This window comes from Camelus ferus, chromosome 6 (assembly GCF_009834535.1).
Source record: "Camelus ferus isolate YT-003-E chromosome 6, BCGSAC_Cfer_1.0, whole genome shotgun sequence".
Taxonomy (NCBI): domain Eukaryota; kingdom Metazoa; phylum Chordata; class Mammalia; order Artiodactyla; family Camelidae; genus Camelus; species Camelus ferus.
In genome coordinates, this window is record NC_045701.1 from 73,525,716 (window position 1) to 73,551,579 (window position 25,864).

The 25,864-nt window shown below is 40.6% G+C and overlaps 1 protein-coding gene across 1 annotated transcript in view; it reads left to right on the top strand.

Moving 5' to 3' along the window:
• The window catches only part of NRXN3 (neurexin 3), a 1,622,198-nt gene that overhangs the window by 855,475 nt on the left and 740,859 nt on the right, over positions 1–25,864 (top strand). Inside the window, exons 14-18 of the mRNA XM_032482446.1 lie at positions 3,811–4,192; positions 4,983–5,173; positions 5,971–6,144; positions 10,286–10,312; positions 23,096–23,215. Coding sequence (XP_032338337.1) covers positions 3,811–4,192; positions 4,983–5,173; positions 5,971–6,144; positions 10,286–10,312; positions 23,096–23,215 — 894 coding nt within the window. The remainder of the gene's footprint in view (positions 1–3,810; positions 4,193–4,982; positions 5,174–5,970; positions 6,145–10,285; positions 10,313–23,095; positions 23,216–25,864) is intronic.

Consider the following 25,864-nt stretch of genomic DNA (forward strand, 5'->3'; position numbering starts at 1 on the left):
TTATGTAGAGCAGTTAGTGTCTGCAAATCCCGAACTCCCAGTTTATCCCTCCAGTTTTTGTTCTCATCAGACTTCAGTACTCTGAGGGCTTGCCTGTAAACTGCTTGCTGGCCATCAGTGAAACCTGGGAATGCATGTGCGAAGAGGGACCAAGGTGACATGGCTGTTCCGGGGAAGGGGCTGGCTGTATTACCCGTGCATTAGATGGAATGACAGTAGAACTCTTGGCCCCTGGAAAGGAGTGTGAACTCATCACAGCAGCTTCTTCGTGAAAATGTCACCAGTTAAATTCCACCTGCAGCTGTTCTTGGACAACACTGTAAGGAATGTCAAGCTGTTTGTCCCACAGCAGCATGGTGTACAAGAGAGCTGGGCTTTTGAATGAAACACACCTGAGTTCAGTTTGTGGGTGTCTACCATTTATAACCTGTATGAACTTTGATCAAATTGCTTGACCTCTCTAAGCCAAGTATCGTCACCTCTAAAACAAGGTGGTGTTGCCTGTCTACCATTTTACCCATGATAGTGGCATTTGATGGTGGTTATGAAGTGCCCAGCATGGTGCCTGACATATAGGGACTATTCAGGAGTCTTGGTTTTTCCTGGTTATTTTTGTCTCAAGTTATTCCTCTTTCCCCTGAAATTTGGAAGCAACTGCTGTGAAGCATGCATACAGTCTCCTTTTAAGTGGGAGGAGTTTTAGTTTACAGAGAGCAGTTGGAAGAGATGAGTGACATGGTTCTTGGTTACTAATACTGATTAGGAGATACACAGGCTTTAAAAAATATTTGTTTGCTTCATTTGGCACAAATTTCAAAGTTGAAGCAATCTCTTTAATGCTTTTTCCAGGTGCAATAGCATACTTTTTTTGAAACCTCCATCTTTAGCCAAGGGAATTCCTTTAGCACTCAATGAAGCCAATTCCTTTTCTAATTTGGCCACATGTCACCTTCTCCGCTCCCCCCGCCTCCTCCCCTAACTTCTAGTTGAAACTCTCGGAGTCACCCTAAACTTTAAATCAGTCTGTGTCCCTAGGCTACGTTCTTAAATTTCATTATTAGCTTCCCTTTTCTTACCAAGCCTTTCTTATCCAAGCCTTTCTTCATTCTCTCTTCTATCTCAGTCAACACTGTTCATGATTTTCTTGCTTTATGAAGTTCACATTCTAGTGAGCAGAATTTCCTAAACCCTCAAGTCTAGAGGCCAGTTTATCCATAATTTCTGTAAAAACTCCCAATTGACTTTAAAATGATCTCCTCAGGTTCCTTTTGGAACGCTAGTCTTCACCAGGGATCACCTCGTTATCACCTCTTAGTTCTCATCACTGATATATTTTTAAATTTTTTTTTGCTGTAAAATAGGAATTGGCATGACTCCCCACATCCTCATAGTTCAGTTCCTGTGTCCTCATTGAGACTGGCTGTAATTTCCCCCTTCCCCATCGTTTTCCATCCGGTCTCAGCCCCCAGTCTCCAGGCCTAGTGTGAACATCTGTAGCCAAACTGACTTTGGGTATTTGTTTCAGTCACTTCATTGATTAGAGCCTGTGGACTTAGGTTATGCTAGTTTGCATTTTCATGACCAGTCTAATTTTCAATACTAAGTGATTTTATGCAGTAATTCTTTCTTCTAGTTATTCAGTTGTTAGCAGATTTATGTTGCATCTTGATTTTTGTTCTATTACAATTTTGTATTTAAGTTAACCAACATCATTAGTTTATTTCTACTTATATTAAGAGAATGATTTGTCACTAGTTGTCAAAACACCACATGGAAGCTCATAAAATGTAAATTTGATTATTGTACTTATGAGAAAATCTTTGAATTAGGTCTGAGTATGCTCCCAGAGAGATGAAATTAATATTGAGCATCCATGGGTGTGATCTGGTTATATATCCCAGATATTGAAGTTGAAGGAAACCAAGAAAATATGACCCCCTTCCCTTCTTTTATTTTTGTCACTTGAGTTCTGCATCAATCGAGAAAAGCAAATGCAAGCCTGGTGGAAATCAAATATCATTTTTATTACTGACAACACTGATGGTGAAAAATGTGGTTTACAGGTACTGAACTTCAGAATTAGAATTGCCCACTCAAACACTAATTCGGGACTCGGGTAGGCATCTCTACTGAAGCAAGGCTAGCTCCTCTAATACCCAGGCTGTGCATGAATGAGTGGGGTAAACTGGGTGTTTCTTGAAGGCAGCTTGCTCCCCTGAGGGACATGACAGAGCTGAGCTATGCACATACGGTTCTCTTTGCAGGCTGTCCTTACTCTTTCAGATTTTGTCACTCCTTTTTCTTTGGAAAGCTGTAAATGAGAGAGTGAAGAGATGTAGGAGCTTCTTGTTAGTGGAATTTCTTTAAAGAGGAAGGTACCAACAGGAGAGGGCCAGAAGAGGGAAATTTCTGCTCCTTCTTACCACGGGGGCATTAGGACATGGTTTGTTAAATTTTAATATGATTTATTAAAGTAAATGCTGGGAGGGAGCCACCTTCTACTCCGGCCACACTAATGCTATTTTTCTTCACTTTTGTTAATAATATTTCTAGTCTCTCTGTATTTATTTCAAGCCCTCACTACTCCTGCCCCAGCCACTCACTATTTGTAGGTAAATCAGATAAGGAGAGGTCTAATAGTTTATTTCTTTTAGCTGGAGATCCTTTAGCTGCACACGAGACACCCAACCCAAATGGTTTAAGCGTAAGAGGGAATCTGTTACCATGTAAGTTTTAAAAGTCCAGATTTGGTCGGCTGAATCCAGGTCTTCAAGTGACATCATTCTGCAGAAGCCCTTTCTCTCCATTTTTCGGTTGTTTCCTGGGAGGGCTATTTCATCAGGCAGGCCCAATCCCCCTGGTTATCACATGGTCTCCAGAGGCCCTGGGTTTTTGTCTTACCTCTTCAGAAAGCCTTATTTGCAAAGAGCGTATCTTTCATAAGTGTTCCAGCAAAATCCCTGGGGGTGAATATTACTGGACCAGCTTGGGTTGCTGCTAATTCAGTGGTTCTAAAGGTGGTTCCTAGACCAGCCACATAAATATCACCTTGGAACTTGGAGATGCAGATTCTCAGGCTGCACCCCAGACTTTTGCGGACTGTGTGATTCAGATGCATGCTGAAGTTTGAAGACCACTGTGTTAGTTCACAGACTGTGCTCTATGGCTAGAGGTGTAAAAATACATTGGGCGGTTCAGTCTGGGTGGCTTGATTACTTCAGGAGCTGGGATGGGGTCACCTTCGTCCAGCCAAGATGGTTTAAAGGTGAAGTGGGGAGGGTAGCTTCCCAAAGGAAAAGTAGGTGTTATTATCAGAAAAAGCAACAGTTGCTGGTCAGATAAAATTAACACATTTCTACAATACAACCTTTTCCGCAAGTACTGGGTGATGAATTATTGCACCAAGAAATACTTGGTAATGAATGCCTAAGGCTTGCTTGTTTTATCTTTGCAAGGGTTAGGGCAATAAAACCTTTTCTTCTTATAGTATGTATTGGTACCCAGTTATTTTCCTGAATGGCGAAAACTAATAGTTTGATCCTTTAACTTGAATTAGCCACCATCTCATATTTTCCTTTATGTGATAGGGCGTTCAGAGCAGCTGCACTGGATGCAGGGCACATAACTTGGACAGGGCCAGTGATCAGCTCTCCCACTGGGGCCAAGTCAGACATATACAATATTGAGTATTTTTGTTTCTGGAACTGAATATTTTGTGTGGAAACAAATTAGACCTAAAAGATGGAGTAGGGGTGCTGTGACAAAGCACAACAACTCTTCCTGTTTGTGTCTCCCCTATGATTTTCATAGGTACAATGGTGGGAGACCATACTCGCTTGGAATTCCACAACATTGAAACTGGGATCATGACCGAGAAACGGTACATCTCCGTCGTCCCCTCCAGTTTCATTGGCCACTTGCAGAGCCTCATGTTTAATGGGATGCTCTACATTGACTTGTGCAAAAATGGAGACATTGATTACTGTGAACTGAAGGCTCGTTTTGGACTGAGGAACATCATCGCTGACCCTGTCACCTTCAAGACCAAGAGCAGCTACCTGAGCCTGGCCACCCTCCAGGCCTATACCTCTATGCACCTCTTCTTCCAGTTCAAGACCACCTCTGCTGATGGCTTCATCCTCTTCAATAGTGGTGACGGCAATGACTTCATTGCTGTTGAGCTAGTCAAGGGGTAAGTGGGAGAGAGCACACAGTTCATGCTGGATATCTTAGCTCAAGCCCTGCATGAAATATGGGCATGAAGTGTCCATTCTACTCTCTACCCTCTATTCCTGATATATGCTCTCATCTTCATTGATTAATAATATCTCTGTAATGATTAAGTCTAGAAGGGAGAGAAATTAATGAGTTTATTTAAAGATCTTCTCCTAACTCAATACTATCAGGCTTTTTACTATGAAATGTGGTCCTTTAAACCTATGATAAAAAAGCTTTTTTTTTCTTTTTCTTTGCAAAAGAGGGATGTGGGATGTATTGCATCTACTTCTGGGACAGTATAATACAACTATCAAATTTATAGGAAGAAATGAAATATAGATATTTTCAGGACTACTATTAGCCCAAATATGCAGATTTTAAAAAGCTGTTCTTGTTTCAAGATACTTTACTACTATGTTGGGAAATAGTCAAAACAGAAGCAAAAAAACAGAACCCCCCCCCAAACACATCTATGATTGACTGTGAATTTAAATGTTGCCTCCTAGTGTTTTGAAGTGTACCGCCTGTGTAGTCTGGAGTTTTGTTAGGTAGTGTTAAAGAAACAGATTCAATGAGTATAGAGTTAAAGTGAAGTCTGGTAGAACAGGATCTGACTATTCTTGTATTCCTAAATCAAGCTTAATTTTCTTGTATGACGCCAGTCTAGCTTGGGGGATTTGAAGCTCCCGATGTCAGTTATATACACGTTGCATTAAACCACTCCAGGGAATCTAAAGTCATCGAGTGCTTGTGGTCCCTCACAGGTACATACACTACGTGTTTGACCTCGGAAATGGTCCCAATGTGATCAAAGGCAATAGTGACCGTCCCCTGAATGACAACCAATGGCACAACGTCGTCATCACCCGGGACAACAGTAACACCCACAGCCTGAAAGTGGATACTAAGGTGGTCACTCAGGTTATCAATGGTGCCAAAAATCTGGACTTGAAAGGTAAACCTTGTAAAGAAGTTTATCCTTTTTAGAGCATGTCTTACAATTGAAAGGCTGTTCCCAGAAGTAAAGTACAGTTGAGGAGCACCATGCATTTTTGATACATCATGCCCATCCTATTTTAACAATGTTGAATTATATCATGATGCAATTTATTCAGTTTTTACTTAGACCACTCCTCAGGGGTGGATTTGCTGTCTCTGTAAACCTTGGGCATGTTGGAACTGAGTGATGGGGTTATAAACATTAGAATGTGAAGGGGTCATAATACACAGGAAAGAATATCTATAGGTTTTGGAATCTCAACTGAATCATTTACTGCCTGAGTGACTTTAGTAAAAATTTTTAGCCTTGTTCAGGCTTCTATATACTTTTTTGCAAAATGAGGATAATAATTGTTACTACCTTTATGGGCTGTTAGGAGTTTTGATGGAATAATGTCTGTAAAGTCCTCAGCTTATTATTGGTAACAAGCACATAAAAAGCACTCAGTACATGGTTGTTTTGTTGAAAATGTTATTAATCTTTACATAAAATGGGAACAATACCTACCTCATACAATGGATATGGTGATTAAAATTTGTGAGATGATGTATATAAAATGAATAACACATAAGAAATGTTAGTTTCTTCTTTTTACAGGGCAGAAACTCTGGTAATTATTTTTTACACTGGTCCCCCCCCCCCCCAGGCTGTGTTATCATTATCTAGTGCATAGTCTGAAGTGCACTGGCGTTGGTCGATGTGGTTTCCATACCCCTCACCCATTTACTGTTACTACCTATTTTCCTTTGCAGGTGACCTCTACATGGCAGGTCTGGCCCAAGGCATGTACAGCAACCTCCCAAAGCTCGTGGCCTCCCGGGATGGCTTTCAGGGCTGTCTGGCATCAGTGGACTTGAACGGACGCCTGCCAGACCTCATCAACGATGCTCTCCATCGGAGTGGACAGATCGAGCGTGGCTGTGAAGGTACAACCTTTTTTCTTTTTAAGCTATGTCTTTGTCCCAAGCACCACGCCTGTCTGCTGCCTCTGCCAGTGCCTCCTTCCTCGATTTACCAGTCCTCCCTCATTCCCATTCACCACCTGGCATTGCATCACCATCAGTGTCCTCTTGTCACTGGCTGAGAATGTCAAGACATGTGCCACAGGCTCCGGGAATGTATGTCGGCAGATGTCTTCTCAGTGTCACATACCTGCCAATAGAGAACCTTTCCTGGCATTGACATCAGGCCTCTCCTGAATTGTGCCTTTGCTTCCAGCATGGCTGAAAGGGTATCAGGGATTTTATTTATAACTTAATATATGGGGAGGTAGAAATCAGAGACTTTTTCTTACATGGGTGTCATCATCAATAAAATGTTTCTTATGTCACTAATAGTGACTGCATCATATAATGCAAACTGAGCAGGAGGTCGGAAAACGATGTCAGGATGCCATGATGAGGGGAGGGGAGTAAGTTATTGAGTACTTACTAGATGTCAGGCATTATTAGGCAGTTTCTCAGTGTGCTGTAGTGGAACAGTATGGACTCTGATGTTGTAAAGACCTGGATTTAGGGCCAGGTAGTAGTTCCTGTTGGCTGTGTGACTTCTGGCAAGTCACTTAACCTCTCTGAACTTTGTCTTTCTCATCTATAAAAATGGGACAATAAAACTTACCTTGGAAGAGTTATGTATAGAGTGCCTGGAACATACATAGTAGGTACTCAATAAATGGTAGGATTATTATTTACAAATGTTATCTCATGGGAGACATTTAGTAGCATTGCACGCCCGCTCATGCCACACAACAAACCACAGTCAGCCTATTTCTGTAGATAATCCATTGTCTCTTGAGATATTAACTGAATTTTATAAGTCTTTTGAGTCCAGTAGTTCTTTACAATAAACACCATCTAATTTCAGCTGGCAGGGTACAGCAGACAACATTTTCAGCCTTCCCAGCCTCCTGGGGTAGGCTGAGAAGGGGACTTGTATCGAACATGAAAGGCAAAGAGGATGTCTGACCAGTCACCAGGATCTGTGTATTCTTTTGTCTGGTTGAGCCTCATGGCCCTTTGTGCAATATATTGTGGTTTCTTGTATCCTTCCTTCATTTACCACATCAAACCTGTTCATTCATCTCCTAACTGTTCAGCTTCATGTGTTGCTCCTGTCCTGAACCAGTGTCCACCCTCCATGTGCCATCTTACAGCATATTTAATAAAAGCTTCTGCTCAGCTTCCCGGGCTGATCTGTAGGATGGAAGGCGTTTCCCTTCACCAAGAGTCAGTGTCTCTTTACCGGTTTGCACTAGTCATAAGGCTGGTTGTCTCTCTAACCCTCTCCAATTTTCTTTTAATCAGAAATATTTCTTAAATTCTGTTGGCCAAATATGGTGTGTGTATGGGGAAAAGAAGGTTGGGAATCACCACGCATTTAAAGCAGCCACTTCGCTTTCTTCTCCTGAAAATGCACAATTTCATTCAACTCAAGAATTTTGGTCTTATTGATCTTCTCTGAGTTCTTTTGGGTGCTAAGGGCAATCCTGAAATAGATACACCATTTGGGAATTTGGGTGTCTTCGTTTAGAAGATTCCGGAATGACAGAATTTCCAGTTATCCTGGAATAATTAATTAATCATATCAAGTTAAATCATAATATAAAAGCACATATTAAAAAGCATAAGGCTCTCTTCAGATGTTAAATATTTTCATCATGCCATCAGTTCTGGAGGTTTAAAAGTGAACAGGGATCATCCACTTAACTCCATAGCAACATTGCCTGATAGAAATATAGTGTGAGTCACATACATAATTTTAAATTCCCTGGTAACTACATTTTAAAAAAAGATACAAAGTAACAGGTAAAGTTAATTTTAATTTTACATTTTATTTAACTTAATCTAGTATATCCAAAATGTTATCATTTCAGGATGTAATCAATACAAAAATTTTAATAAGACATTTTACCTTTTTTTTTCACATTGAGCTTTCCAAATTGAGTATTTTATGCTCGCAGCATGCCTCAACTCAGACTACACACTTCTCCAGTGCTCAGTAGTCCCATGCGGCTATGGCTGCTGTGTGGGAGGCACAATTCTATAGGGTATCAAAATTGTGATGTAAGGACATAGTGCTGAAGTTAGATTAAAAGGAAGTCTGAACTAACTTTTTTTAAAGGTAGGATTAAAATATATAGCGTACGGGTGGAAAGGACCTCACTTAAGAGAGCTGGAAAGGACCCCACTTAAGAGAGCTTGAAAGGAAGTCATGAGAAGCATTAGTGAGAAGAAATTACCCATCTGATTGGAGAAAATGTTCCTGTCCCTAGCAACAGCTCTGTGTGCAATTTGGCATGACTCAGCACACTCATTATGGTGGGTTCTGACCTTCCTCTGAGTGTGAGTGATTGTTCAAAGCCGAACATTGTGGCTTGATGGCTCTGCCATCCCCATCTATGGACAATCCCATGGGCCTAATAACACTGCACTCTATTGCCATGGAGATAATGATGATGGTTACCTGTGGAGCATTACGGCCGCCCCGCTGGGTGGCATGAAGTGGAGGATGAAGGCTGAAGGAAGAACGCCCTTGTTTACTGTACACAGATGACTCAGATAATTAGCTTAAGTGACCAGGAAAAATGGCCAGAAAGTGGGTTACAGCATAAATTACTGTCATTGGAATTTTGCACTATTGTGAATAAGCCCTTGTAAGAGATCCTGGGAGCTTTTTAGGGCACATGGAGGATGATGGGGAGGGAAACGAAGGGCACAGAACCTTGGAAAGACTGCAGAGAAGTGCCATTCTCGTTCTGAATCCCTGTACATAGTACAGGGCCCTCAGGAAGGCTTTTGAGAGTTAGGCTGAGTCATAGGAAACAAAACACATTTCTTGATCTATCATTTCTATGTCTAGAAGAGGAAACAAGGGGTAAGGATTCATTACTAAGAAGTAAGGCCTGGATCTTTTCAAGATAGTAATTGTGTTTTATTTTTGCATTTCTAGGGTACACAGGCTAGGAGGGATCATAGATTCCTGTCAAAGACATTGGTGATGACACTTCAAGGTCCCTAAGCAGTAATTGTATTACTTTCTCTATTATATCTAACCCCAAAGAGTCCAAAATTATTTTAAAGACACATTAATCCACTACTCTTTGGCTCCCAATAATTTACAGTAAGAAAGAAAAAAAAATCGTGACTTAGGTTTTAATTTTATGTTTCTAATATATGCAGACTGTATAATTTAGAAATTAAGTGCAGTTTCTGGACAGCCTAGCTGACATCCAACTGTGATTTGCAACCCCTCAATTTGGGCTAGGAATTTTTTAATAATGTCTGATTCAATATTTGGCTGGTAAATATCTCTTTCTATCTTGAGGCCAGCTTTGCTGCAGAGCCCAAGGCATGTATTGGCTAGAAATTCGATTCCACAATTGCAGATGGTAAACATCTGAGAGAAACACACGTGCTTCATTGCGAGACTGGCATAAATAAATAAGAAGAACATTGGTTTAGTGCCTTTTTGGCCACAGCCATTTGGGTTTGGCTACATTTTAATAAATTAAAGCAATTGAGGTCATTGGTGTTTCCAAATCACCTTGATACGAATGCCCAGTTCTAGTGCCAAATTCCTCGGTGGCATTTTCAGGAGGTTACAAGGAGCGCTCCCAAGTGACTCTTCCATACTTAACTCCTAAATGTTCAGAATTGCTTTTGTGGGCTCTGTCTGGTTGTGCTCACGTGTCTTTCAGCCTGGCCACGTTCTCCCCTTACTTCTTGATGTTTATCCTCGCTGATGGAACATCATTCTCCCAGATCATGTGCCTTGGGGTTGGCTGTGAGGTTGTGGGAAGGCTCTTGTTACCACCGCTTGTGCTCTGTCCAGTCCAGTGTTTCCCTGCCCCTGCTCTGCTGACGTGGCTCTGATGAAGCCTGCTCCACCCTGGTCTGTGCATCCCTTGTCTGTGCTGTCTCTGGAGAACCTGTGGAGCATTTCAGTTTGTCCAAGTGATGTTGGTTATGCTGATTGTGTTTTCATTTCTGTAATGTTACCCTGGTTTACTCTGCCTCTTACTAACCTCTGGTTATTGTTTTCGCCTTTTCTGTTCTTTTGCTAACAAAGTTGCGTTGACCAAAGCTGACCTGCAAGGTAGAGAAGGTTCTTGTTCCCATTCCCACTTTGGACTGAAAGATGTCCTGTGTAACCCTTGGTATCTTTTCTTTAGAGGCCTTCAAGCTGTCACACCTCTTGGACAGCAGCGGTTGTAGGGAGGGGGCTGAACCCTGTGTTCTTCACTTTCAGTGGCAGAAAACCCAGATCACTGCATGAACAATAACAAAGGCAGGGCCTCGGGGGGAGGGGAACATGATTCCATTTTGCAGGGGGGACCAAAGAGGTTTGACAGCATCCTATATTGTGACTCCCCACAAACATATCAGTCCACTTCTGGAAATGCCTTTCCTCAGTAGTTGCCATGGAGGGGTTGGATTTTTTTAATTTAATCACTATAGACAGAGGCAGCACTTGGAAAAAGAAAAAAAAGCCAACTTGTGTTCTTAATTTTTTTTTTCTAGGTCAGGGAGGTCATTTTTCAGAGCAGGACTTTTGAATGCTTGGATCCTATGAAAGAGAATTCCATTTTCTCTTAAGTCATTTTAAGGAAATCATCTAGGCATTTGGGAGATATTAATGTCATTAAAACATTCTAGAGATTTATGCCTCCTATTGGGGATTTTGACTGAGCACTTTAATTTCCTGTCTTGTGATCTAAAGGGAAAAAGTGCTCTTGGGGAAGAAGAGGGTCTACTGATCTATCGATTTTATCCTGAATGCCTTTTGAAATGCCCGCGTGTTACATGCTAGTGAATACCTACTGCAGAAACTGCTTCTTCTCTCATTCAGAGAGGTACCTTTCAAAGTCTGTAATGGTCCACCCATCCTGTCATGTCAGGTTATTTTGATTCAGAACAGCAAGTTGAGAACCGGCATGTTCTTTTGGCTGATAGTCAAGCAGGGGATTGAGCCTGGGATGGCCTCTGTGAGTTTGGAATCAGCAAACATTGATAGAAGTGGTTAAGACCAAGGTAGCTTTAAAAAACTACTTTTTACCTGAAAGATCGTCTTCTCTACAGTGACTTGCTACACGTCCTGTAGGTAATTAGCACCAGTGTCTGTCTTTTGGGTGGACCTCAACTAGATGAGGACTCTCTAGCATTTTACTGTAACTCTTTTTTCATTCCCTCTTAGCAGATTCGCAAATATGCTAATGTATCATAAAATTATTGCAGAGAACGTGCACTGTGTTAGTACTTTGAAGTCCAAGATAGCTGTACAATAGCTTTCAATTTCAAAGTATGCAGGGCTCCTTCAGGAATACAAAAGGCTGTTGTTTTTAGACATTCTGTTTAATTTTCAAAATAAGTCTACTCCCTGTTACTCTGTAAATGGAGGGGAGAGAGAAGGGGCAGGATTTGATCTATAATAAGAGACAATTCAAGGTGGTCAAAACTCTTTGTGATCAGATTTATTAGATAAAAACTAGACAATTGCATCTCCCCCTGGACTTAACATTCTTCATGGTAAGAACTATTTCTTATCCTGGGGATTTTGAATCCCCAGAAACTTACATAGCGACTCCCCATGCAGCAAAATGATCCTGAAGTTCCCATTCAAAGGAGAAATGGTTTGTAGGAATCATACAAAGAATGAGTTGAGTTCTGTGCCTACTGTAAATTGTTGACCAAAGTGTGGATATAGATTTGGAGATTTGGAATATCTTAATTTGCTCATTTGTAGAAACAGTCTAGTCATCAGAATGGTTTTTATGTTTTTATTCCACTGACCCAGACTCCCTTCCATTCTTGTAATGACTTGACAGTCTCTTTGTAGCAAGAGCTTTGTAATTATTTATTCTTTGTAATTAATTTGGGTCATCTTACTCTTTCCCTCTTCGCTGATGTTATGGCAAAAGATCTTTAGGATGTGAATGCCTTTCCTTTTTGTTTTCCTGACGTTAGGGCGTGGGGCATTACTCATGCTGGCTTTTTCAGACACAACCTGTGGGCACAGATAGTAGTAATTACCATTAAGGGTGAAGAACAGTAAAAGCATATGACAAAGAAATGAGGCAGTCTGAAGTGGAAAGGCAAATCATTTTCAGAAGGAAATATGATGATGGGTCTAGGAAGAGGCATAATGAGTCTGGAATCCTCTTGTCATCCTTGGGGTGATGTTTTTAAACTATTTATTTATTTAAACTTTTCCAGTGATTGTGTTGTTCAGTTTCACAGGAATTCAGCTACTCCTGTATATCAGATACTCAGCTAGGTACTGGGATTACAGATGAGGTACAGTCTGACATTAGATAAATCTGTAGGAGATCAGTCAATAGTTCCAGTGCAGAGTGAAAACTGCTATGCTCGAATGGACATGGTGCGTGCTGTGTGGCCACGGAGGAGGGCTGCTGGACTGTGTGGGGGTTAGGGTAGTCATGGTGGGAACTCAAGGGATATTTTCTAGACAGATTTTGGGCTGAGTCTGAAGGACAACATGTTTTAGGTGGATGAGAGGTAAAAGTTCATGTAAGAGCTTGACCTACAGGGAGCTCTATTTGGCTGAAATAATGTGCCTGTGTGGATGTGATGGTAGGCGAAGCCAGAGCAGTAGGATAGACAGGTGATGACAGACCTTTTGTGTAAGGAGTTGGACTTCACCCCGAGGGTGCTGTGAAGAGAACCGAGACCTGGGTCAGATTTTCATCTTTTCAAGATCACTCTGACACCAAGGTGGAGAATAGATGAGAAAGACAGGACGTGGAAGCAGAGAGCAGTTAGGAGGCAAGTAGCGTATTCCAAGGCAGAGGGAAGAGGGGTGAAACTGACCCCTGTTACTCTGTGGGCTAAGAGGGTAAATAGGTTTCCCTTTCAGGTGAAACCTCTGAGGAGTGAGGAAGAAAATGAGCTTTTCCTCCTGTTTATTTCCCTACCACCTCCAAAGGGTTACTCTGTTTCGTAGCAGACACATTTACACATCATGACAAAAGGTGTCAAGGAAGAACTTGATTGATGGCCCTGGTTCAGGTCAGACTTTGCATCCCTCCAGGTTAAGAGAGAGAGTAGGAGCTCCCTTGAGGCCCAGGAGAGGTGTTACATTGCTGAGAGGTACAGTTCCTTGAACCTCATGGTCCCTTGAATAGAATGACAATATCTAATGTTTTTCAGGAGTAATTTTCTAATTCCTCTTATTTGCAAGGAGGGTATTCCTGCTGAGGAAAAACTTCCCTAAAAGCTTGTCCATATAAGAAAGGAACTGCCCAACTATAAGAGAAGTGATACGTTTGACCTCTTGGGAGTGAGGTAGTTGAGTCATAATCGTGAGAAATAAAAGAATAGCTCTTTATTGGGTTAGGTGATTAATCAGAATATCTTTCCCCCACTTTCCATATAATTTCCCTTAGCAGCTTCTATTTCTGGAGCTGAATGGCTTCTTTTCTGGACATGTAAGTTGTCTCTCTGCTCAGATGATGGGCATGTGGGTAGGGGAGACCAAGGATTGATCAGATTTTGTTTTAAGTGTTGCGTATCTTAAGTCAATAAGTGTATTGGGTTTGGATTCCCTGAAAACCCGAAGATTCTTTCAAGTCATATTAGATAAGAGTTGGCATCAGCCAAATACTTTTAGTAGTAGACAAAGGGAATTTTAATTCTCCAATTTACCTTACTGTGAGGAATGTAGTTCCCCACTTACATTTTCTCAGAAGCTAAGGGCTGTATTACTTTATCTGTTGTATTTTATGTAATAAAGCATAGTGTTTGACCTAGTAGAAACCATTTCCTCAAAGTGGTTTGCATTATAGGAAATAATGAGAGAGACAGGAATTAAATGGAATGTCCCACAGTGGTTCCTGCCTCTTGTCTCTCAACGCTTCATGACAGAGGTTTCTCAAGAGAGAACTGTGTAACTGTGACTTCCTGCCTCAATCTATCTTGTTTTTGGATTCCTGACCAACTACACACCCAGCTACAATGGGTACAGAGAGTTTGATTTTCCTTTCCAGCAGAATTGATAATACCCTTTACTGAGGGTCTACGTAGCGCAGGCACGTGCTAAGGACTTAGCATTTCGTGTCTCCGTAATGATGATGGCCTTGAGTGGTAGGTAATGTTATCCCCAGTTCACAGATGACTTCACAGGCTTTGCGTACGTTACTTAATCTTTACATCATGTGAAATGGAAACAGTTTCTATCTCCTTTATATGTAGATGGGGAAACGGGGGTTCAGAGAATTTAGGTAGCTAGCCCAGCATCACATTGCTACTAATTAATGAAGCTGAATGTTAAACCTTATGGCCTTTTCTCTACTGTGCTATGTGGTGTGAGCCTGGACTTGCCTATTTCCAAAGCAGAAGCAGTATGGAGATAACCAGAGAGTATCTGACTGTGTCCTCCAGGTGACTTTATGGTAGCTAGTTTTTGTAGCAATACTGTTTCACTAAGTTCCAGATGATATTTGCACAATGTCTATCTTTTTGTTGAGCCTGGACTTTGAAACCCCTCGTCTCTCTCTCTTTTAAAAAAAATGCCCTCTACTACTGTAATAAGCTGCTACATCAGTGCTGAGAAAACAAGGAAAAGCAGAAAATGAGGCCCCAGTTTACATTTTCCGACGCAGCACTGGCTTTTGAAGACCTACCTGTTCATGCTTTTTAAAAGATGGGATGATCCAATCGTTGGACCCTTATTACCCAGGCATTCTCTGCAAACGGGGTGGATTGAGCAAGAAGGCTTTATGGTGTCACCATTCTCTCACCTTTACACAGACCCCAGCAAGGGCAGGCATCACCGTCACCTCTGCATTGTCTCGAAGTGTCACGTGGGTAAATCACTTTACTCACCTAGTGTAACTGTTCTTTGCAGTTCATTGACCGTCAGGGGAGGTGCTGTGCTAGAGCAGGCACCAGCACAGGAATTTTCAGCAGTTTTGCAAGCTGGCTGACATCATGTAACATGTGTTAGCTTGAAGTTGTCTGTGGGGGGAGTACTTTATGCCATGAAAATCAGGTTACAGAAAAGTTACCAATTACGTTTATTTCCCCCACCCCCACCCCCTGCCGGAGTTCTAGTTGTTAAATACTTACCAGCACGGGACCAAAGGCCAGTGGAGGTAAAGACCTCAGAGGGCATCTTGGTTTTAACCAGTTCCCATGCCCCTCTCACCTTATTTTTATTCAGTGTATGATAAGAGGGCTGAAGTGACTGAGGAGAACACGGGTGTTATTGCAGCTGCCCCAGTGTCCCCAGAAGCTTTGGTGTTATTGTTAGTTTTTTCCATTCCTCATCCTAACCGAGTGAGTGTTTTGAGCCCTCATTTGAGAAGAGGAAAAGGTGAGCACCTGATCACGCTTGATGAGACCTGTGTCAGTGCCTGTCTGAGCTTTAACAAGGCTTCAGTCCTGCCTTCTAGACAAAAAAGTAAGATCTTAGGAACACCGCTGCTCTTGGGCCCTTCTGCCAATGCACTTTTATAGTAACATTTAGGACCCTGTTCTCTGGCTTGGCTTATTAACCTTCTGTAAAATTGGAACTAGAGCATTCACTTCTCAGCTGGCTCCGTATGAAGAGGGACACTTGACACATTTAAGGATCATTGCCTTCTTATTTTAAAATTAAATAGGAGTGAGTTGGGTTTCTGCCAATTAAAAGGGATGAATCTTATGTTGTCTGTGAATGATTCTCTTTGGAAAAGCCAAGAGGACCCAACGCTGTAAATGTAGATCCTCTGAGAGCTACAGAAGCATCTTTGCCTCAGGGACCGTGACATGTGTGCAGCAAAGTGAAGATCGCCTTGTACCCAATGTCAGGGATACCCTCCCTGAAGCTCCACACTTTAATTCTTATATTTTAGCAGTAGGGACTATAGACTGCTCAGGAAGCTGGTAAGGGTTGTCACACATACACAAATACACACATATGTATATCTATGTATGTTCATCTTCCTTTTAAAAATTCTTTCTTTTTCTTCTTCCCACTCAATTACTAATCAGTCATCCTTCCTCTAAGAGACAATGTAAATTTAAAAATGCCAAAGTGGAAAGGTTTATGCACTTATAGGAGTGGAAAATAGAATTGAAAGTGGAAGCTATCTCTTTAGACAGTCGGTAGCAACTCTCATATGGCTCCTTACCGTGGCTGCTGGGCTTTGTGTGGGGCCAACAAACCCTTTGATTGGCACAGTGTTCTACTGTGGGGTTGCTTCCCATTCAGGCTCCACTCACCAATTCCAAGCCCTTTAACGAACTTCATGCCGTGTGATAAAAGATGATGCATATAGGTGAACCAGCCCCAGCTGGTGCCTGCCCCTTGGCTCCCAGCTTTGGCCCTTTAGGACAAAACAACATGGGCATCAGACCAGATTTGTCATCCCCAGGCTCCCCCACTCACCAAGCCCATCTTCCAATGATGACCAGGACCAGCTGGTGCTGATTACTGATCCATTTTCAATTGGGATGTTTGAGGCACAGGTTTAAGTCCTACTTGGACAATAACAGAAATACACTCTGATACAGGGGTCCTGTGCTCCCAGCAGCACTCCTGTCTCAAGGACCTGCAAGTGATAAAAGGCAGTTTGTCCAGAGAAAGACACATATCATATGATATCACTTGTAAGTGGAATCATCTAAAAAAAAATGACACATGAATTTACAGAACAGAAATAGACTCAGACATAGAAAACAAACTTTTAGTGACCAGGGAGGGGAAAGGAGTGGGGTAAACTGGGATTAGCAGATACAAACTACTATATATAAAATAGATAAACAATGAGGTCCTACTGTATAGCACAGGGACCATATTCAACAGCTTGTAATAACCTATAATGAAAAATAATATATATTTATAACTGAATTACTGTGTTGTACACCAGAAACTAACACAATATTGAAAATCAGCAATATTGTACTGCAATAACAAAAAGAATGAAGTTCAATAAACTTCACATGGTATTCAAAAAAAAAAAAGGTAATCTGTCAACTTTTGGTTTTCCAGACCATGAAGAGGAGTTGACTGAATCAGTTTTCAAGTTATGGCAAAGGTGGATTTTAACAGTAACAGGCATGAAATGACTGTCTGGGACAGTTCTTAAAAAGAAAAACAATCCCAGATTCAAGCAGAATGATGAGAAATTTGTGGCAATCATCAGAGTTATCTGAAAAAAAATAATAATAAAGAAAAAAGACACAATGGGATGCTTTCCAATAAGCTAAAAACAGAGCTGGGAGTTAGAAACTGAAGTACCTACAGACATCATTGACAACTTATCCCATCTTTTTATGTATACTTACTTCTGTGGTCTTGTCACTTTCCCTACTATACAAAGAAAAGTCACCAACCTTTCTCAAAAGAATATGTGACTATTTTAGTGGGGATTGATTACATATTAAATGCAATAGTAGTATGCACCGTCTCTATATAGGGGTTCCCTAAAGCCTTAGTGCAGTTTAGTAATTAAAAAATTTTCTAAATATGTAATTCCAAAAGTTTAAGTTAGAATATCTGGAATTTTAGGTTGATTCAGAAGAATGTTTTAGATAAAATTATTAAGTCTTCAGGAATATCTGTTATCTTTATAAACATATACATTTGATACAGATTTTTATTCATTAACTTAGAGAAAACTAGTTCATCTTGTTTATTTTTAATTGAATTTTGAATTGAAGTGGCATTTGAAAAATTTCCTTGTTAAAACAATCACATTCTTATATTAAAATGCCATCTTTGTCTGGTTGTGGATTAGAAATACCTTAAGTTGCTCTTGTTAATCCAGTTGTACCCTCTCCCCACCCACCGGTCCTCTGGTTTACTCACATCCATAAAGGTTAGGTGGGTCAGCTGTGGAGTTAGCAAGTTTCGGTTTGTGATGTCGCCCTGCTACTTGTTACCTGTGGCACCTTGCAAAGCATCACCTAACTATTCTGTGACTCAGCTTACTTTTCTGAAATCCTTGCCTTCCAACTTGATCAACAGTCAAAAAATTCTTCTTCTTCTTTTTTTTTTTTTGAAGTTCTGTATGTCTTCCATGAGAAAATCATTCCTGTTTTTCTGATTCTTTAATACTTATAATTGCTTCATCATGTGTAAAGAAACTAATATCTGAAACACACTTAGTATATTGTCTATCTGGCACATAATGAGTGCTAAGTAAATCCCTTGTTATATTATTGTTATATCCTCTGTCTGATTTGTAGACAATCGAATTATATCAATGAATGTACAGTTAGAAGCATTGTTGAAATTTTTCTTTTTCCTTTTTTCTAGGACATTTTGGTATACTTCTTTAATTTCTACTCTCAAGTTTGGAGACACTGTGAGAATATGAGAACTAGATACAGATATAAGATATAGTCTATTCAGGAAAGGATGTATTTAAATAGTTTGAAGTAAGAAAAGGAGCTTATATCATCATCTAGAAAGTGTTTTAGAGGCTAGTCCAAACTCCAGTTCATTCAACACAGCTGCTGCATGCTGTCCATGAGCACTGGGGACTCAAAAGAGTCTGTCCCAGCATCTGGTGAGACTGAGTGAATCTAATAGTTAAATCAGGGAAGGAAATGCAGTCAAATAAATACCACCACTCCCCCCAATCCCCCCAAAAAAAGTTTGGTTCCAAGTAGGAAGTAGCTTATATGAGTTGATACTACTAAATTCTATGGGTGAATTGTTAATCAAGAAAAATGCTTGGATTTAAGTCACAAAAGAATGACTTTATTTCTTTATTTTTTAGTTCTTTTGTTTTCTTTTATTCAATAATTTTTTCTGAGCCTTTACTTTTAGATAAAGAGGTGAATGAAACAGATAAGACTTCTGCCTTCAAGGGGCTTATATTCCAGTAGGATGAGATAGACAATAAAGGTTTTAATGAAGAATATTTTCATTGCAGGCCATGTAATTGTTGTGAGTTTATAAAGTGGGAAATAGGATGGAGAGTAAATGAAATGCTGATGGGGACTTCCTTAAATAGGAGAGTCTGAAGAAAGCCCATTTTGAACTAAAGCTTAAAGAATAAGATGAATCAGTTATTTGAAAATCTGCAGGAAGGACATTTCAGGTTCTGGGTCGAGCAGGAGCAAATGACCTTCAGGGTAGGGATGATCTTAAAAGTGTTAGAGCGGAGGTCCTAGAATGTGAGCAGGCCTGAGAAGCACCCAGAGGGCTTGTCTCAGATTCCTGAGCCCTGCCTCCAACCCAGTAGGTCTGGGTGAGGCCTGGAAATACGCATTTCTCACAAGCTTGCAGGGGATGTGGATGCTGCTGACTCGGGGCCTGAACTGTGAGCACCACTGTGTTAGAGAGGAATTGGAAGGGAGAAAGGATGGCTGAGCACGGTGTGCTGGGGGTGAGGAGTGGGAAATGAGGCTGGAGAAAGAGGCAGGAGCTCTATTGTTGCCAAAACTTGGCCTGCATACCTTGCTTACCAAATTGAGACTCAAAGACAGAGTTTTGGATTAAGTAGAAAAGGCAGCTTTATTTCTTTGCCAGGCAAAGGTGGCCACAGTGGGATAATGCCCCAAGACGGTGGCCTGTTGGGGAAAGAAGACAAGGGGTTTTATAGTAAAAGGTCAAGATTTCAAAGGGTGGAGCTAGTTTCCATAGAGATCACATACAGGGTAACATATTGTTGCAAAGTTGTTCTTGTTTTTGCAGATGCAGCAGTCCCTTTCCCTCTGCTGGGTTTGAAGTTCACCTCCAGCTTTGGGGCTCTTCTGATATTCTTATGCCTAGAGTAAAGGGTGCATAGGAAGGGGTCTGTAGAAAAGAGCTCTAAAGAAATACTTGTTCAGTTTAAAGTCAGGTTGATAAATACGTCTAGCATTTTGGGCAGTATAAGGCCTGAGACCTCTTGCTGCAGGCTGGGACATGTGCCTCAAACAACAGAATACAAAGAAACCACAAGGGGCTAAAAATAATTGCAGATGTGCAGTTAGGGAAAGTTATGAATAATAGGATGCACAAAACACCCAACTGTCATTTCTGATGTGTCAGGAGCAAGAGGAGGGCACTGAGCATGATCCCCACATGCAGCACGATGAGGTAGTTGGCCGGACCACCCCAGTTCCCTTCCTCATTGGCCTAACCCTTGTTGGCAAGAGCACGAGGAAAGCCATTTAAACTATTATACGATTAAGCTGTTACAAATCCATGTGGTCACTGATGACAATATGTTCCTGCTCAATTACACTAGGATCTCAGCCCCAAAAGGAAGTACAAGTAGTTCAGATGGATGGGAAATCATTGCAAGTTCTCCTAGTCCTTGCTGAAACCCTGAAACTACTCTTGTTCTTAGATGATTACCGTGTAGTCAGTCTTTGAGCACTGACTGAATCTGAGTGGCACTCACCCCTTAATACATGTGAAACAAATTCTGTGGAATTTGGAAATGGCCTGTAATTCCCTCTGTATTGGATTTCTCACCAACCATTTACAAATAGGACAGATTGCTCACTTTGCAGAGCAACATTATCCCACGCTCAGATTTTGGATGTATGAGACAACAGCAAATCTGGGGACTGCAATTCAGATCAGCTCAACATTTACTAAAACACTTTCTCTGCATCTGGCACAGAACACAGTGCAGCAAAGACATAGCCAAAGCATACTATATGCTTTCTAACTGTAGGCAGCAGTCAATCTTTTGGGGACAGATAGTTAAAAAAAAAAAAAAAATGAACGAATTAGTGGATTATATAACTAGAGTACAGCACAATATGTAATAAAGGGTTAAGTATTATCATATACAAATGTTAGTGATGCAGGTAATGTGGCATGGCCACAAGAAGAGGGAGAACTGTTTGAAGTTACTGGCAGATGTTTGATATCAAGGAGGCCTTTTGGCTAGTCCTTGGAAAATGGTGAAAATTTGGAAAAGCCTTTGTCTTCATGTTCAATCAACATGGAAATAATTATTGTGTTTTCCCAAAGTTTTTGCTGTTCTGCCTTTCAAGGAAAAGCCTTCCATATGTTTCTGATTCTTTAGTACAATTGAATTACTAGCCCATTGTCTGGTGAGAGCTATTTGGTCAGGGAACCCCGTGGACTTCTCAGAAGCTTTTGTCCTTTAGAAGAAGCTGTCCTGATTTGCCATTGTTAATGAGACTTGTACTACACAATACTCAAGTTTAAGACCCACTGAGAACATGACCATGAACCTCCTTTCATCTCCGCATGGGGGAACCACATGGCATATAGGAGTTGCAGAAACTCAGCAGCTGGGCCGCTCCCCCAGTGTTAGTAATTGTCTTGAACTTTCTTAGGTCTTACCCTAATAGCTTTGTGTTAGGAATGATGGTTTGTAGTGCACCTGCCCTTCATGAATAAATACAAAATATCTTGCCACCCAGAAGACAAACTCTTTGTAGTCATGCATCTCTTTTGAACATGTATCCTTAGGGCCCTGCATGCTTAACATTTCACGATTCTGTGCCTATGTGAGGCTTAGCTGGGATATTGTGAAATTTGTACTTTTACTGAAATGAATGTATTTTTATTGTGTCAAGTGCTTTTTTTGCATCATAGCCTGACTAATACGCTTGATGAGTCAAAGGGTTCGTCTCCTTTGCTGAGATTTTCTGGGAAGTTCATGGAGTTATCCTAAATATTAAAATATTTCCTGTTAGCACAGATAATGCCAAAGGCGTAGGTTTATCTTTAATCCCAAGGTAAAGGCAGAAGATATAAGTGAAAGAGAGAAGACGGTTAAAGAGAGGCCCCAGATGACAAAGAGAGACGGCAATCTGTAAAGCAGAGATGACCAAACTTTTTCAGTTGTTCACTCATACCTGCAGAAGATTTTGGGAATGTCCCCAAGATAGGTGTATTTATATACATATACCCTTATATATTACTTGCCTATGAAAGACACACAAACATTGAAATAATAAAGAAAATGAACATAATTCCTAATGTTTTTCCTATACCTCAAATAATTCTCTTTTGCATTCTTTGGTGTATGCACGCTCTGTTTGAATACATTCTTCTGTAAACCTGTAGCAGCAGTGTGGTACAGTGCACTGGTTCTCAATGTAGGCTAAATCATACCTTGAAAGCTTGGGAAAAATGCAGATTTCTGCCTCCCCCCAAAGTTTATAATTCAGTAGGTCTGGGGTAGGACCTGATAATTTGCATTCCTAACAACTTCCCAGGTGATGCTGGTCTGAGAACTATGCTTTAAGAGCCACTAAGATAGATAGTCTCAGAGTTGGTTTACCTAAGTTAGACATCAGGATCCTTTAATTATCAAATGTGTGACCTTGGGCAAAGTCTTTTACTTCTGTGAACTTAATTTGTTAAATCTGTGATGTGGAGATAATCATAATTACTTACCTTTTAGGTTCACTGGCTTTATGAGATAATGAGATAATGTAGACAAAGTGCTTGGTACCCAGTGTTTATCAGCTACAGAACATCAGTACATGCTGGCTACTGTGTTCTCCTCCTCCTCCTTCTCATTATCATCAAGCATCTTAGGGTCACAAAGTAGTCTGTAGGAACTTTTGTGCCTTAATTCACAAGAATCATCAGAATGCATTTTTCCGCTTTAGCATTATACGTTTAGAAGGACCATGCTCCAAATGAGATATCTTTCTAGTTGAATGGTAGAGATGAAGCTCCTTTGCAAAGTCTGCCAAAAACAGAACAGTGTGTTCAGCCCTCTCCCTTCTGTGTGTAACTGTTGACAGTTTGTGGCTATGTGTGTATCTCTGTCATCGTTTGTATATAGTGAATTCTTCTTGCATGACTTAGAGTTGACAATTTGGCGGTTGTATCTGAATGTTTTGGGGCATGAGAATAGTAAATTCAAGTGATTGCTTTGAATTTGATTAATTTTTCACACTTCTCTCTCCTTTTTTCTTCTTTCCTCCTCTTCTTATGAATTACTAGGACCAAGCACCACTTGCCAGGAGGATTCATGTGCCAACCAGGGGGTCTGTATGCAGCAGTGGGAAGGCTTCACCTGTGACTGTTCCATGACCTCATATTCTGGAAACCAGTGCAATGATCGTGAGTACAACCTTTTCATACTTGAGATTTTTTTCAAAGTTCAGAGGTTTCAAGAAATCTTAAGGGACATTATGTAAAAAGATGGCTCTTCTGAAAGATTCATAAGCAATTTCCTCATCCAGAAACTTGGAAAGTAAAGGGCTAATGTTCTTATGGGAAGAGCAAAGAGGCATTTCTTTGCAACAGCGCTGGATGTTTTTACATGTACTTACTTTCTCTTTTTTCTTTAGATTAGACTATCTTTGAGAAACCAGATAGACAATTCAGACAATATTTTTGTTCTAGGGAGTTCAGTTTCCCATGAATTAAATCATCTGAATAACAATTTTGAGACTTTTCCGTTTGCATTGCCTAGAACTTAGAGGATATTTAAGGAATGGAGCTATTTCTCAAAAAGTCTGAGTTTAGAGAGTTTCTCAGACCTTACAAATGGTGAAAATGTTAAGAGTTTATTATTTTTTCCAACTAGAAATGTTTAAAGCATTCTCAAGGGTCTTTCAAATGTAGGCAGAGACTCCCTCTGGCTAAATTTATTGCTATCTATTTAGTTTGCATATACATAGACATTCTGTTCATACAGAGATTTCTATTTTGTGAGTGTATTTTTGTGTATGTATCTGTGCATTTGGTTCATATTGGAAGAGAGCCAGTTATTACTGTGGTTCACTACTGATACTTAAGGTTTATAACTGATTTAATTCTAGGAGAAGACTGATTTCATGGACAGGATTCTAGCACTGAGGGTGGAGATACTTCAGTTCTGTGGGAATCTGTAACCTGTGTCTCCACTTCCTTCCCGTGTTATGTTCCTAACGTGACTACTTTTAGAGATGAGCAAACACTTGAAATGTCTGAATACCTTTGCAAAGGGATTTGTTAAAACGCTCTGACTTAGTGGGTCCTGCTGACCTTCTGATTTTCTAAATGCAGCCTTCCTGATAGGAGTTTATTTTACAAATTGGAACCATGGTTGTCATCAGTTGATTTTATAAAAAAAAGATGCATAATGTTATCTGAACAAATGCTAAGGTCATATTACAGTTTGCACAGGTGGGAGCAGGTGACAATTACAATGCTTTCTCTTTCATGTCTATTTGATTTTCCTTAATTCCTTATTCCTCATTTTTTTTCATGTATGTAGTGTCTCTTGCCCTGTTTTCCATTTTTTGGGGTAGCCTTTTTTCTTTATACGCCCTGCTGATCTGTTAAGATACACTCGGGAGAAACAAGGCGGGAATCTGGAATTTGGCATTAGATTGCTCATTCTAATTACTTGGTATTATTGAAAGTCTGCTTTTCACATTTATGATTTGGAAATACTGTTTCACTCTGAAGCAGGCAGGTATAGACCCATCCAGAGTACCTGGGGGAACTGTGCTGTACGCTCTTTCTTTTCCCTCCAACCTCTCTGCACGGGAGGCTTTTTTCCTAAATGGTGGGCGTACTGCTTCTTTATCCTCACAAGTTTATCCCATGCCACACATACATACCACTTCCGGTAGAACGTGGTCAGGAGGAGACACTGCAAGAGGCAGAAAGGTAAGTTACTCTGCCCGCGGGGAATACGCAGGATCTTCGGAAGGTATGTATGCTTTTTTCTCTCGCTGCTGAGTTCCTTTCTGCCACGCAGGCCAGGCATTGTTTTCTGCTGAAAATCAACCAGGGTTCTTTCCACTTTTCTGTGATTGTTTCTGATTTTGTCAAGAGCAGATTGTGCCTCAGTCTGGGGTGAGGACTATTGCATTATCTGACTTGAATGCTTTTGTCAATATACAATGAAGTTCTGGAACCAGGATTGGGGAAGGTCAGCTTTCTTTTGTGGAAATAGCTTCTTATCTTCAGAAATGTCTCTAAGACATCCAGGCTGAGGGTAATGTATTTTGAGTTTTATTCTATAAACCATGCAGTTAAATTTTTGATTGTAGAAGACTTCTGGGCTCAAATTATTTAAAGAATCTACTTGCCTAGTGTCCTCTTGGAGAGTGGACCAGGGCTTTTAGGATTGGATGGCTATATAGAAATGTGAACAAGTACATTTGAATTGCAGAATGTGGGGAACATATAGAATCCAGATATACAGGATGTAACTATGAAGTTTGGCTGTAGACATTTAATGAAACCCAACCAAATAAATCAAAATGGTAGGTTGCTTAAAACTGTTACAATGGATGTCTCTGTATCCAATGATCGACATTTAAAGTATTTGGAGTAACTTCTCTTTTGGAACTAGCATCAGAGCCAGTTTGTTCCACCCAAGAGAATCAACCTCAACTCTTTACATCATAGATGATTATTTTCTGTAATCAAACTTGACCCTTAGAGTTGTAATCTGTTACTCCATAAACATCTTCAAAACAATGTGCCTACCTATGTTAGCAAAGTCCTGGTAGCTTAGCTTACATCAGGAGTTGAGCATTAACTCTGAGTGTCACCAGCAGATTTGAACAAGACTCAACCTTATCATTGGCAAAAGCCATGGGGGAAATTGCCAAGAAAGGAGATAGAATACAATTAGTGAATAGAAGAGAAAGAAGGATGAAAGAGAAGGAATATAGAGAAAATCAGGGATTACATTTTCTGTGAGAAGCACACAGGCGGTTAGTAATTGCTCTGGTACCACGCCTGCCCGAGGTGGCCTGCCTTTGACCT